Source organism: Trematomus bernacchii, unplaced genomic scaffold, assembly GCF_902827165.1.
Source record: "Trematomus bernacchii unplaced genomic scaffold, fTreBer1.1, whole genome shotgun sequence".
NCBI lineage: Eukaryota > Metazoa > Chordata > Actinopteri > Perciformes > Nototheniidae > Trematomus > Trematomus bernacchii.
The window spans coordinates 1737014-1752458 of record NW_022987342.1 but is presented as its reverse complement, the minus strand read 5'-3'; the positions used below and the strand labels follow the sequence as shown (position 1 = coordinate 1752458).

Genomic DNA, 15445 nt, shown 5'->3' with positions numbered 1-15445 from the left:
ATTGACAACTCTTCAGAGCAGGAAGCACCCATGTCCAGCCTGAATAAGTAGATACTCTGTCATCTGGACTTCAGGATCCTTTGCTGGCTGCTTCATGTAATGACAGACAGGTAGCATTATGTACAGGTGGTATTTGAACATTAACTAAACTAACCACAGTGACAAACATGTCCTCTTTTCTAGGTTGGTGTTGGCGGCTGAGTAGGTCCATTCACGAGTGCACAATTCATCATAATTTATTTCTAAATATAGGTATGTGTTTGTTGGACTGGATTGGTGGTATGGTTGTATACATAACGAAAATAGGAAAAGGGCCTTGTTTACTAATTATCTAGGAAAGAGAGGCCTGAGGCACAATATCAGCATGTCTACCCAACAGAATGCACAGCAAGCTATTTTAACTTAGTGCAGAGGAGTTGAAGACTGTTGCCTGAGGATAGGCATGAAATGCTGAAAGTTGGCTTTTTCTTAGCACAGGCGAGGAAAAGTGTTTTCCGCCAATCTGAAATTCACTTATTTTTCCTTTAAACTAAATCCTCAGTGATATGTGACATAGATCCCAACCCAGGGTTGTTTCTAAACTCTGTGCCATAGTTACTACATTTATTATACATTTTTAAATTAGTAAACTTTTGTGTTTTGAGGCTATTAAAGCCCTTTGTCACCAACAGCCATTGAGTTACATCCGGTAACCACCATTTGTATTGTATTTTTTCCATTTTGAGTGGTGTATTCCACCATTCCCACTGGGGTTCAGAAAGCATATGAGGGATTTACAGCGACCTTTGTTAATGTTTGAAAGCTAATCTCATGTATACCATCCTTTACAGTATTCTGCTTATTTTCAGGTTTAATAATTATATGTTGTTCCGCGATTGTGACTTGTTTACCTGCTTTAATTCAAAAAGCTCTTTATTTGTCTCATACTTCCTGTGCTGCAGCACCTCTTTTAACCCTCTGTCTGAAACCAGGGCCCAGTCTGCTCTGATTGGTTAGCTGGCCGGATCTGTTGTGATTGATGAACCGCTTGTCCTGCCCCTTAGCCTGTAGTGTGTTTGAGCGCCAGCCAATAGAAGCGTGAGTGTTACATAGTGGTGTCATGTCACTGTCACTTAAGTAAACAAAGGACTACAATGGAGGTGTTTCAGACGGAGTGTGTGGGAGAGAAACTCCCTCTGGAAGGAACTTTGGGATTTTTGCCTTTGCAGACCATTTACACGCAAGAAAACCTATACCACACTACAGGAAAGGGAAAATCCCAAAAAGCACAAGAGGACCTCTTTAACAGAGTAACAGAGCTGTATTAAAGGAGACATGTCATGGCCATTTCTACTGATCATAATTCCATTGTTGAGGTCTACTAGAATAGATTTATATTGTGCAATTTTCCAAACTCACATTGGTTTCTCATACAGCATCTCTGTAAACTACGTGTATTCACTGAATTTCACTCTCTGCCTTTAACGGCTCGTTGGAGCTCCAATAGCTCCAGCCCCCACCCTCCCTGTGAGCACAGTGTGCTCTGATTGGTCGGGACGTTGTGAATCGCGCTGAGCTCCGTGGAGGTGTGGTTTCCTTGTTAGTGATACATAGCGAAACACAGCCAAACTCATCCTGAGCACACACAAACTCACAGCCGAAGTAAAAACAATAAGTGTGGCTTGATATTGAGTAAGAAAAAGGTTGATAAACGCTGTGAGAATGGGTCTGCAGTGAGAATTTCGCTGCAATCCCAAATGCGATTTTTTGTTATCAGCCTGCAGCCAGGGAGGAGAAATCAGCAGAGCTGCCTGCACTGAGTGTGTGTGAGGAAGTCCGTGGATTGGTCAATTTGGACCAATCAGCGGGGGCTTAATGTAACGGCTCCGCGGACGTAACGTAACGGCTCCACGGATTGGTCCATTTCGTTCCGGGTACGGGGTTACGTCACCCCGTACCCGGAAGAATCAAATGGACAATGACGTATCTCCAACGAGGCGTTTTGGGGAGGTATTTTCTGTGTTAGAGTTTTACTCCCTACAGGGTGTACTTTGAGGGTTTTGACTCTGCACACCGTTTACATGCATAAAAACCTTCATAACACACAAGGGGACGGGTAATAACCGGAAAAGCATGACATGGGAGCTTTAAGATATTTGTAATGCTAATGTTAAACAAACATCCTACTGCCCATGCTTCACATCCTTATATTAAATTAGCCATGGGAAAGCAATGCATGTCTAAGCGCAATTTGTTTTGAACCCGATCGTTACTCAAAAATAAATGTATTACAACTAAATGTCAGGATGTCATTTTGAGCATTACAGGTTTACGTAATTACAAGCCAATGAAAACATCAAATTGACTATTATATCATATTTCTGACAACACATCCCCCTAAAGCCCACACACTAGTACTCTAGATAACAGTTACACTGCATTCTCTACCAAGCTGAACCAGTCTTTGTTGGTTGTGTAAGCCGCAACAATTTCAAAGTGCATCATATCAAAGCCACAAGTTGGGTTCCCCACACAGTTTGCTACATACTGAGTCACAACGGTTATCCACTGCTGACATTTGTGAAAGTGATCGGCCCACTCTTCATCCTTCAAGACCCCTAGTGCTCCCAGAGTTCTCACGCTGATTTGCAAAAATCTCGCTCGCTCCCATTCACTCTCTATAAAAATCTAGATCAATACCAGATTCTTCACTGCTGGGTAACTCTTACCATCGTTGGGCACAGGAATATGTGTCAAGAGATCAGGCAAAAAGTGATGAAAAGGCAGGAATAAAACAAACGGCATCAAAAAATACTGGAAGCATTGAGAAGATGTCTAGCTTTTATAGAACTTTACAGAAATGTTTTCACCTCAAAGACTTCAGCCTTGAGGTTGTTTTGTTTGTGTCCTCTTTTGTAAATACTATCCTTATTTGACTTAAACAACTGAAACTAAGTTTGGGACACATGAGAGAAAAATATCTTAATTAAAATGGACTTCTTAAGAGAGGCCTTGAAATCCTAATGATGAAACAGTGCTGACCCTATTACATCAAGATGTCTTTCTTAAAGGCAAGTGATAACCCTCTTCATGAGAAAACAATGACACCAGAAACAATTTGGTGCTGAACTCCCGGTGACAGCCCTATGGAGAGTAGATGAGAGGAGGAAAAGAGAGACTGAAAGCAAAGCCTTCTTAAGATGTCACTCTGAAGATTAAAAAAAAGAAAATCCAGACTTCATCGCCTTCTGTCTGCTAGCTGCCTAGCATGTGCTAAACTATGCTAAATAGTATGTAAAGGGAGCATGGTGTCAATCCTTTCGCATCTGATCTAAGTTAAGCAAAGAAATTCCACTAGACAAGTCAGGAGCAGTATTATTTGGGGAAGAAAAAGGAATAGAATAAAAAAGAAGAACGAAGGATAGAAGGAGTCCATTTAATTAGAGGATAAAAGCAAAACATGGATAAATTAGACTAAAATGAACTGTCATGGCGCTGCTTCTAATTGTTGGTATAATTACAAAGGCAGAGCTGCTCTCTGGTACACGTCCACCGACTAAACCAGCTTTTTGATCAAAACAGAATCCACACGTCACACACGCACACAAAGGCACACATTTAACATGGTCAAATGCATTTTACGTTGAGAACCATAAAAGAACCAATTAAGACAGAAAATGAGCTACAGGTCTACCCGCTTTCATCTGGATTTGTCACATTTTCTCTCTCTCTTTCCATGTTTCTAATTATACGTCGCCAAATCTCTCTCACCAGTTTGCACTTGCTGCTTTCATCATACTGGGATTAGCATATCATGTGGCAAAGGTGCTGGGGTGAAAAATGATTTACCTAGACGAGAGTTAATGGAAAACAAAAGTCTCAATACAAGTGTATAATTTGAGTCATGATGACTAAATAAAACCAACATAAACCCTTTTAAAATGAATCATGATCACAAATGAATCTTGCTATATTCATTGCTGCTATTAACTAAGTAAACATGAACATTCTTCTAAATGAATGGTTTCTAGATCCCTCCCACATGGCAATTGTCAAATCTAGTCTAGCAATCTACTAGACTTACTACGGTGCTGTTGTAAGAGAGATACTCAGTGTTTTATGTGTGTCTTGAATATGTTAGGGCACGGTCACACATTAGCCAACATTAGCTTTGTGCTAATTTCAATTCTTTGCTAGCAAATGTGGCAACACAAACTTTCAATTCCAGTAGCGAAACAAATTAGCTACCTTAACTTTTGGTTAGCTTTCAAGCAAATATTGCCCCAGAAGACAGTGGTCATTCGCCCACATTCACGACTGTGTGACCACCCCCTGGGCTGTAGTCGTTAGCATGTCCGGTTAACTAGCTTACTAGCTACAGTAGTATTAAGCTAATGTTACTATCAGTAACTAGCAAGGGTTGTTAGTTTGAGGGGCATTCAGTATGTTGTGTTACGGATCCTGGATGCTATTAGAATTACGTTTTTTAAACCAAATCATATAGTTAATTTTAATTAGCTAGCAAGAGAGGATAAAATCTACCAGCGAATCCACCAGCAAAATTGGCGGTTGCAAGGTCTATCACAACATGGATCACAGATTCATAGTTTTGACTATAATGTTTCACTTACACTCAAATGTTACTCACAAGTCAACTTGCTGAGATCTACGAAGGTGTGTGCATCATTAAGATAAGTCTATTTGGGCTAGAAACACATGCAGTCATATTACCTTTTCCACCTTTTTTGAATCTCGGAGCTTACACCTTTTTTTAAAGCAGATTTTGAATTTAATGTCAGCCAGGTCAACTTTATTTCATATTACCTGATTAACCCTCTAGTCCAAAACAGGGGATATATATTAACAAGCTAGTTTTGTCAGTTGGTTTAGTTGGCTATGTTTCGCCTGCAGTGTTAGTTTGTGATAACATAAAGTATCAATCATTATATAAAAATCGTATGTAAAGTATACGTTTTGTATATGGTGAAACCTGCTTTTATTTAGTCATGTATTCATCTCCACTTGAAAAATGACACCATTCATGCTTGTGGAATTTAGCAACTGATATAACTTAAAGTTATATCATATATTTGAATAATATATTGTAGGGCTATACCTATATAAAACATGTCTGTGAAGTTTTTTTTTCAAAATACTAAACAGATCATGCATTTTAGCCATGCCTCATTTCGCTCTATTTGCTGTATTCCAGCCCTGTTTTTGCAGGGGCTGATTCTGTGGCAAATGAGCTGCAGCTGACCACGCCCCCCTGCAAAGGAGGGGGGTGAGACACGAGCGTCATGTTACCATGCTGTTACCATGCCACGGCAACCTCTCATTCCCCTGATAGGTGGAGAGTTGCCCATATAGGCGGAGCACCCCGTTTCTGACGTCAGAACAATTTCAAATCTGTATCAGTCTGTATCAGCTCCGTTGCAGCCCCGTTTTTAGAGATTTGGGTATGGAGGAAAAGAGAGAGGGTTGTGTTTTCTGACACTTGGTGAGTTCCCTGACACACCGGGGACACATATTCATGTATAAAAGACGTACAAAGGTGCATTTTGCATGATAGGTCCCCTTTAAGTTATTTAATTGATCTGTTTATATTGGCAATGTAATTTTAAAGCAGTTTTAAGAACACTTTGATATAAAAAAAGGATATTATTATTAACAAATAATGTAAGTCCTGTTTTATACGTAATAAAGTATATTGTCATACATTTTTTGTATTATTTAATGCACATCAATCATGTGTAAGCTTTACAGCATTTCTTTCCTATAGACGTAAATATGCTTATTGATTTGCTGTCTTTGCTGTTCAATTTGTTTATTGGTTGAGCTTATATTTTCAATCTGTATTGGAAATTCAGTTGAAAAAAGCCAGCTGCAGCTTATGGGTTAGGGTTAGGGTTAACCCAAGTAAACTCAGCAGTATGTACAGTTAATGTACTCAAACGTACAGCCTCAATTAATTACTAGCTGTGAAGAATCTCTAAAAAAAACACTTAGAAAGCTAGTTAGTTAGAATATAGATCCCGTGAGATATTTAATGCAGCCGACACAAGAAGGTCGGAGGTCAACATTGAAAAAAAACATTTGAGAAATGACTTTCATTGAGGAGGATGATGAAGAGCGAGCGTGAGGAGAAGGAAGAGGAGGCTGGAGGGGGAGAAGGACATATAATGAGTGATGGAGGAGAAGAGACCATTTTATGCGCTGTTTGAGAGGATACTGTGAGAGTGAGAGCCATTTAGCCTACCTTCTCCCCTGAGCATGCAAATGCTTTCAAAGGAGAGTGCAGGGGGGGGTAAAAGAAAGCGAAAGACGGGGGTGAATTCACGGAAGTGTGTATTCACTTTTGACATCTTCATCATGCACAATACCCGTATGGTAAACAATGTATAAAGAAGTAATGGCTCTCCGATGAACAACTCCGTCATGTACTGTATTTTCTTTTGTGTCTGCAAAAGCTGCGTGAAAATGAGCTCAAGTCAACTGTAGGAGATTAAAGGAAGGGGTAGAAACTTAGAGAGATGGAGAAAGATGGAAGAGAGGACTGAGATTACACCGAGTCAGATGAAATAGGGAGCTGAACCTGAGAGATTTGTGAGAGAGAAAGTGTGGAGACAGGTGCAAAGAACCAGAGAAGATAGGATAGTGGGGAAGGGATAGGACTGTGTGAGTTTGTGAGTGTGAGAGAGTAATGGTGTGTGTGTGTCCAGTAAATGGAATAGAAAAAAGGATGTGATGCCTACGACAGCAGAATGCTCTCTCTCATCGCAACTACAATATGTCAATACCTGCAAACAAGCTTCCATTTTTCTCTTCTTCCTGTGTTTTTGCAGCACATACATATACTACTAATACATGTATGTATTCTGTTTAAAAAGAACAGATCTTTCGTCCCACAAGCCATCAAACTCCTTAATCAATGATGGCTAGGACGCACTGTTTACCCAGCTGGTCTGGCACTGTCCCCCCCTCTCGCAAATGAGGGCCTAGGCCCCTTGTCATGTCTGCCGATATCGTTTTGTTTTACGTCTGTTCTTTTTAATCTGTGTCTATGTTGTTGTTAGTGACGTATGCCTTGTGATGTGCTGCAACCCATTTCCCCCTCGGGGACAAATAAACGAATACTATACTATAGATATAATACAGTGCTTTGAAGCCTTATGACATTCAAGGAAGACCGGACACGTATCTGCAAGCTCACACATTTTTTTATGAAGAAAGAGAATTACCTTTCTCCTCACGTTAAGAATGAGCGATTTAAATAGAAATTGCACGTTTCCCTCAAGGCATGTTCACCCAAAAAGTAGGTTACATTCATTTGAATATGTTTCATGTAAGAGAGTCATTCAATCTTAGTACGTTCAATATCTCTTCAGTAGTTTTGTATCATTTGGCCATGTTCAATTCGAGGTTATTGGGTGTTAATGAGACCCCAAAGGGCCATGTTTCTTCCCTCTGGAGTTCAACAAACGTCATCTTAACCTTGAGAGAAGCAAAAGTTTGAGAAATGAGGGGTCATGTCTCTTCTTTGGGGTGGTACAGATATTATTTTACATTAAATGAGCTATCTTGTAATACCTTAAGTACTTGTAGATGTGAGTAAAAACGGTGAAAGTCATGGTGAAATCGATTAGGTAAAGATGTGTCCCTTTTCCCCTGTAGTGTTTGGAAAATGTATTGACTTTACAATACTTATTCTAAAAGCAAAATCTTTGTTTTGCTCTCTGTTTTTACTGTGAAACAATCATTTTATTTCACCAGCACTTACATACACCCAACGTTTTATTTCTATCTATATTCTAAAGGTTTTTACAGAGGATGTGTTCTTCTATCATTCATAGCCTGATTTACATCATATTTTATAAATCCATAAAACATGGCGCCAAAAGTATGCAAATGAGCAACTTATGGTGCTTCGTTTGCATAATTACACATACAATTTCCTAAAACTTGTAATATTAAAAAAAACTGTTAATTTTGCTTTTGGGGTTTTACCTTTCCTGTGTGTTATATAGGTTTTGTGCGTGTAAATAACACAATGACATCACTATGTAACACTCATTTCTATTGTCTAGCGCTCTAACACATTGTTCACATACTGTTGTTCAACACATTGGGGCGGGACCTGCGGTTGACCAATCACAACAGAGCCGGCCAATCAGAGCAGACTGGACTCTGCAGAACAGGCAGTGTGAGACAAATAAAGACCATTTTGAACATTAAAGCATGGAAACATGTCACAGAAGAGGCACAAAATACAAAAAAGAACCTGAAAATTAGCACTATAGGGCCCCTTTAAAATGTAACCATGGGTTAAAAAGGGAAACCTGTATTGGCATTATGTTTAAATTATGATGAAAACAATGTTGTATTCCTGTTGACCAACACTGGATGTGTGTATTATGAAGCAAGTACTGCAATATGAGGTGTTCCCATTTATCTGAGACAGTTTGAGTTGAGCCACGCCCACACTGCTCTGTGTTCTGCTCTATAAATGTTACTATGATATAAGCCTTGTTTCCACGTGTCCACATGAACCATAAACACACACACACACACACACACAGGCACACCTCATCATCCCCACAGTTCATTGACTGGATCATCGGTCATGTGTTCAAATACATTAAGAGAGCAGCCTCTATTTCAAAACAAGGTCCAGTAACAGGAATATACCTACAGGCTGAGGTAACACATTAGTAGAAGCACATTTTGAAAACACCTGAGGCAACTTATAATGTATATATCTGTCCATGCTATTTACTTTGACTTTGAAGTCATGTAGTGTGAAGGCACTGTTTACCATATATAAAAATAACAACAAATTGCAGCTAAAGCTCAAGTCACATTCTGTTTGTAAAATGTTTCCTACCCTAAGCCCAGGAGCCCAGTTTAGGAAATGTTTATTAGAGCCATCACAGAATGTATTTAGTCTGTAAGAGCAATGCTGCAGTTTGCTGTCTGGTAGGTTAATGTTTCTAAGATGGTGATGACTCACCCCTAGGGGAAAGGACTTTTCAATCAAGAAACACTGTATCACATCCTCATGGTCAAAGTTGAATTTAGGTGAACTGTGTGTCTGTTGGAGATCGTACTGAAACAGGGAATGTGTGCACGGATGTGTCTGTTGTGCATGCTGTCATATAAGATAGTGGGTTTTTGTGCGACTACCCCAAATAATTTGCAAATGTATGTGTAGTTGTCCATCAGTTGAAACTGGTCTCATATTGCAGAGGTCATTGTGAGGCAGTGGATGTATGTACAAAAAGCAATGGATTATCACACCACTGATTAGGGTAAGTCTCCCACATTTAAGATTTAAGTTACAAAAATACAAACGTGTGCTTAAAGTCAAGACGACAATCTTACTTGAACCATGTGGCCTAAACGTAACCAGAAAAGTCATCTCTTAGTGGTCACAAGTGAATACTTTAGGTCAAACAGTGTTTTAAAATGTTTTCAGTCAACAACATTTTCAACAAATATAAATGTTTCCTCATCATGTGTTTGTCACGTTGACATTGCTAAATATACAGTATTTATTCATTAATGTATGTCAAATGTGTAGGAAATAAAGAGTTTTTAAGGGAACTGCTTATTTCTTGATTGTGTAAATATATTTGTGAAAGTAAAATGAGATTTGTAAGTCTTCTAAAAATGTTAAGGGAGTCTTAAATGTTTAACTAAACATATGCACTCAGATTTCTGATTATGCAAAACATCTGAAATGATGTATTAAGAATCGTATTTATGTAAAGGGTCTTACATTCGTAAGAATAGGACTACTTTATTTGATATTGAGGCGACACAATTGGTAAATGTAATGCAATGAGTTTTCTAAATTGTACTGTGGTTTAGGAAAATGTATAGAGATCTCATAACATTTGATACTTCATCACACAAAGAAAGTCCTCATCAGAGTAAATGTTTTTGAAGGCTACACAGCTACCCCCTGGCCTGCTTACTGGCTAACATTAGCTACTGTAGCTGCCCAAATGCACCAATTTAAAGAGGGTCACACTAATCCCTTTGTCTTTAGCAAGGACTCCACACATTTACATTTAAGTCCAGTACTTTCCTAAAACATTTACAAATGACTGAACAAACTTGAGAAAGAGAGAGAAAACACATACACAGAAATGCATACTGTACACATAATAATCACACACACCCCTCCCAGCCAAGAGGGTCATGCATGGAATGAAGCGTGTGTGTGGAGGCCGATAAACCATGAGAGAGCCTATCTGCCACCTTGCATGAATCAGAAAGCTGTTGTTTACGCCCTTCGGAGCAAATGTTTACGTTACTGCTTTGAAATGCCGCAGCATCATTACCGTCACTGCCTCTCTTCCACAGAGTGGCTCCAGGTCACAGCCCAGCTCTCTCAGCTGGTCACTGATTACAATCTGGGTGTGTTTCTATGATACCAGATCCTTCCTTCCTTATCTCCTCCTTCCTTTCCCTAATTCCTTAGGGACGCTGACCACAGCCTTTTGCCTGCACCCTCTTTCCAATAACCTGTTCTTTCTCCCTCTGTCCCTCTCTTCCCTCCGAACTCCTTGCCATACTTTCTTTAATACCTTCTATAAGCCCTCCACCTGCCTGTACTCTTTCTTTCCATCAATCATTTATTTCTCCATTTGTCATGTCCTTCCTTTCTTCCTTCCTTACCTCTTTTCTTCCCTACTCCTTGCCATCCTTTCCTCCATTTCTAGACCACCTACACCTGTTTGTTTTTCATTCTTCATTCCATCAATCGTTTCTTTATCCATCTGACCCTTCCTTCCTTCCTTCCTTCCTTCCTTCCTTCCTTCCTTCCTTCTTTCCTTCTTCCTTCCTTCCTTCCTTCCTTCCTTCCTTCCTTCCTTCCTTCCTTCCTTCCTTCCTTCCTTCTTCCTTCCTTCCTTCCTTCCTTCCTTCCTTCCTTCCTTCCTTCCTTCCTTCCTCCTTCCTTCCTCCTTCCTTCCTTCCTTCCTTCCTTCCTTCCTTCCTTCCTTCCTTCCTTCCTTCCCTACTCCTTGTCATCCTTTCCTTCTTCTTTCTGTATTTTTTTCATATCTCTATCTGTCTCTCTCTTCCTTCCTTTCTTCCTTTCCTACTCTTTGTAATTATTTCCTTTAGCCCCCCCCATGCCTCTCTTTTTTGTTGTTTTATTTAGTTGTTTCTTTCTTCGTCTGTCTTTTCTTTCCTTCCTTCCCATACTGCTTCTCATCCTTTCCTTAATTCCTTCTCCCAACCCCTTGACCTGCCTTTTCTTCTTCTTTCAGTTAATCGTTTATTTTTCAATCTATCCCTTCCTTCCTTCCTTCCTTCCTTGTTCAATCAATATTCAATCTCTTCCTTGTCATTCAAAATAATATACATTTCCTCATGTCCGAGACCAGCTAATCACTATTTGTAATCCATCAAAATAACCTCTAAATGTCCCCACTTGACAAAACATCCGCACAAAGACCTTTAATACACTTCAATCTTCACATAAAGAAGTACAGCAGCAAAAACGTGAATGCCAAGTCAGTACAACTTTTCATTAGCACAATTGGGTTAAAGCAAAGTAAGGTTTCCAGACTTATCCAAATGTCCACATCATGGCAATGAGGGGTTATTATTATCAGATGCCTGCAGACGGTCAAATCCCCCCTGCCTGAAACCCCTCTCTGCCCTCTGTCTGAATAATCCAGTGTTTGCCCAGGCCCTCCCTGAATTACCCTCCACCCTCTGCGAGCAGCCCGCACACAGGGAAACAAGATCCGGTAAACAAATTATAATCAGTTGTGGTTTCCTGAAAACACGACTCCAGCCTCAAAACAACATTTGCATTGATCAAAATGCATTTCCCGCATTCTTCTGCATTTCATTTTGTTGGCCTTGTTATCGCCAAACTAAGTCGTGGATGAGCTTTATGACGCCATCATGTCGAGAGAGCAAAACAACACATCGGAAACAACTTTGAATTTATAATTATTTCGACACCTTTTTTTTTATTTCGACTATTTGGTCATGATTAAAATGTGATAAATTGAAAAAGTTACGACTGAGGATGAATTACAACGGATAATGGCTGGAAAACGTAATTGGCTTTACGCACAGGACTTATTCAAAAACAATATGAAGACAAACTTATAGAATCGCGTTTAATTGAACCATAAAAACATCAAGTGAATTGCTCCGGCTAACGTTAACCTCTAATTAACTACACTTTTAAGAAAATGTTTGCTAAAAAACTTTAACTCTACATTATATTTACGACAACATTGGATAAATCCTACTTACCTTGCGCCATCAAACCCACGATAAGAAGCCGCAAAGTCCATCTCGCCGCCGGCTGCATCTCTCCTCCGTGTCGCTTGAGGATCCTCGACTTTTTTACAGTAGAAAGTGCTGTTGGTTAGACGGATGAGCGGTAGAAATAATCTGTAATGGCATGAAACAATCAACCGCGCGCTGACTCTCCCCTGGTGCCGTGTGTCTCGCTCTGCCGGTGCGCTCCTTCCTGATCTGATCCGAACTTGACTGACTCGTCCCTCCCCCATGAGCGCAAAGCTCCCCTCTGGCGCATCCACGCGGACGTGGAGCCGCCCTAAACAACTGCTCTGTGGGATTATAGGAGTCATTTCATCCCGTGAATCATAGGAGAACATTCATGCAGATCAAAACTACCTGTGCCTAAATTCTGGAGGAATGTTTGGCGTCTAATTAAAGGCAAGATGTGCACATGTAAAATAGCCACTAGTAATATTGAAATGCCCCTTAATGTGTTTTTGGTAGAGCCAGAGAGATCAGTAACCATCATTTTTTAAATAGGGTAATTTTGAATTTTTTGAATTTTGAAATTTGAAGATTTCCGGCTGATTTAGAAAGTTGTAGTGTTATGGAAAACGCAGGTTTTATGATCTCAGCACCACGGCCAGCGCCGCTAATTTACATTGTGTGTTGTCCATGGTGCTGAAATGAGCTGCGTGCCTACTTTAGAGGGGTATTTCATACATTATCAGCATTTTGCAACATGTGCTGCTCCACGAGACAATAAGATGTTGAAAAAAGATGTTACTGAGCGTACTCTAATGAGTTCAAGCATACTCTTTACATCACTTAATGCACAGGGAGCATGCCGTGTCTTTCCCCAGCCACTAAACTGCAGCACTGCGCTGCGCTGGAGGAAAGTTTAGCTGCTCCGAATTATACCCGTGCTTTCTGTCTCACTGACAGGCTCATCCCGTGATAAATGTTCCGCAGGTGCTCCGATGGCCCTGATTAAGTTTAATTTCAGCCCGCGGTTTCTTCCCTGCTTGGTTTGACGTCATCAAACAGAGCAATTAAGCAAGTAGCCTGATGCTTAGCAGAGCTGAGCTGAACCGAACCGAGTCAACACACACACAGAATATTTTGTAAGTGGGTGGAAAGTCAACGACAGGAAGAGGGGGGGGGCACACACATTAGGCTCCATTGGGGGAACTCTAGTCATCACAGCCCCCCTGTTTAAAGGGGAACACACCTAAATTAAGAACTCCTCTTCGGACTATGTTAGTTCAATCAATAATTGGCCATGTAAATCTGAAACGTGTGATGTTATACATTGAAAACATCTGGAGCTGTTCAATTGACAATTAATAACAGAGTGATTTTTATTGGAAGATCTGAATTGTAGCTTTCATTTTGTTTACCAAAACTAGCTTTAGTTTCTTTGTTGGCTCCTCAGTTCTTAATCCGAAAATGTCCTTTGGCTCTCTGAGTGTCATAGTATCTTAACCAATGAATAACATGTATGAATTATTCAATCAAGATAGATAGTCAATAGTTTTCCATTAAGTTATAAATGGTTTCATTAATGAATTGTATTCTTCTGTACAGCAGAGGCAGATGATCAGAGTAAAAGGCCACTATATATTCTCCAAATGCAAAACAAATAAATAAAATCCTCTATATTTTCTCTTTTATGCCTTTTCACACTACATCCCCCTAATAAAAAACCCACTTCCACCAATGAGTCACTAAACCTCAGTGCCAACCATCAAATACACCCATTATGGACCGCTGTATAGTTCAGTTGGTAGAGCTGGCTGCCTGGGGTTTGGTCCCCATGCGGAGGACCCGGGTTCTAATCCGTTCAAGTCTGTATCTACAATAAGGGCACTGGTTAGCCAAAAAAAGAGAAAGAAATACACTCATTATAATCAATTGTAATTAAGTTTATTTGATCTTGTTTAGTTAATTAACAAGATAATAAAAAGACAGATGAAACAGGATGGTGTTTTGCCTCAGGTAAAACTACCAGATGTGCGATATAAATATCCTGTGAGAATATGTGTTTGTATAATATGCTCACACACACACACACACACACACACACACACACACACACACACACACACACACACACATTTGATGCCAGATCTTCCTCTTCACCCTTAGGCCATAATCACCAGGATAAACACGATCAACCTTCACAACAAAGTCTGTGTTTTGTCACAAAAATCTCTATCCTCTCATTTCAGCACATGTAAAAAGCATGAAAACACGCATTCCTCTCTTCCTTATTTAGATATTGGAAGGAGTTTACCGAGTCTAATCCCGGCTGACAAGCTCTGCATAAAAAGGATAGATGAGGGGAAAACAGAGTAAGCATGGCGGGGATAATGTGTTTTCGCTGTTGCTGGTGTCGCCATCTGACAAGTGCTGAGCTCACAGTGTGGCGTCATGACACGCTTGTCTTCGCCGGCCTTATTAGTGTGACGGTTTAGAGCAGGAACTAGGCGAGAATCAATGTTTCTGCCAGGGTTGTTTAGCGTGACGCACTGTGCCGCTCTGCCCTGCGCCATCTCTAATTCATGTTTTTTCTCGTAAAAGCTGCATGCACTGAGCCCAAAAGCCATTAGTGTCATCCTCTTATCTCTCCACAGCGTCATCTCCCCATTTGGACTTCCTCTTCTTCCACCCAACAATACACCAACTTTATTTGTCAACATCTGTCCTCTTCTGGTTTTGCTGCATTGTCCTTACTTCCTCAAAGCATGTTTGCCATTCCATGCTCTTCCTCTGCGTTCTCCTTTCACCTCACATACCTCCAACATGCTTCCCCCCCCCCCCCCCCCCCCCCCCCCTGCACCTGCTCTCATTCACCCGGCGTACACTGGTGCCCTCTTTCTGCCTCAAGTGAAACACAACATATAAAAAGATCTATCTCCCCTCGCTAGAACTTTTAGACCATCTTGAATTATTCACGTCCGCATATCTGCAGCACCACATCCCCTGACCCCCGAGAGAAATGCTTTTATTTTCAACTCCACGTAATGAAATCTGGATGGGCTTTTTTTATTCTCCCTGGCGTGATCGTCTCTCTGAGGTGGGGTTTAATGGAGCGGAGGTGATGGGAGGCTTCAGGAAGCTTCCAGGAGGAAGGACAGTAGATATCATGTCGTCCCTAGGTGAAGAGAGAAGACATAAGGAGTGTTGT

At 40.5% G+C, this 15445-nt stretch overlaps 1 protein-coding gene across 1 annotated transcript in view; it reads right to left on the bottom strand.

Moving 5' to 3' along the window:
* The window catches only part of chrna6 (cholinergic receptor, nicotinic, alpha 6), a 30585-nt gene extending 18070 nt beyond the window's left edge, over positions 1–12515 (bottom strand). The window contains exon 1 of the mRNA XM_034130643.1: positions 12265–12515. Within this exon, the coding sequence (XP_033986534.1) occupies positions 12265–12322 (58 nt within the window). The 5' untranslated portion in view covers positions 12323–12515. The remainder of the gene's footprint in view (positions 1–12264) is intronic.
* Between the last annotated feature and the right edge of the window lie 2930 nt (positions 12516–15445).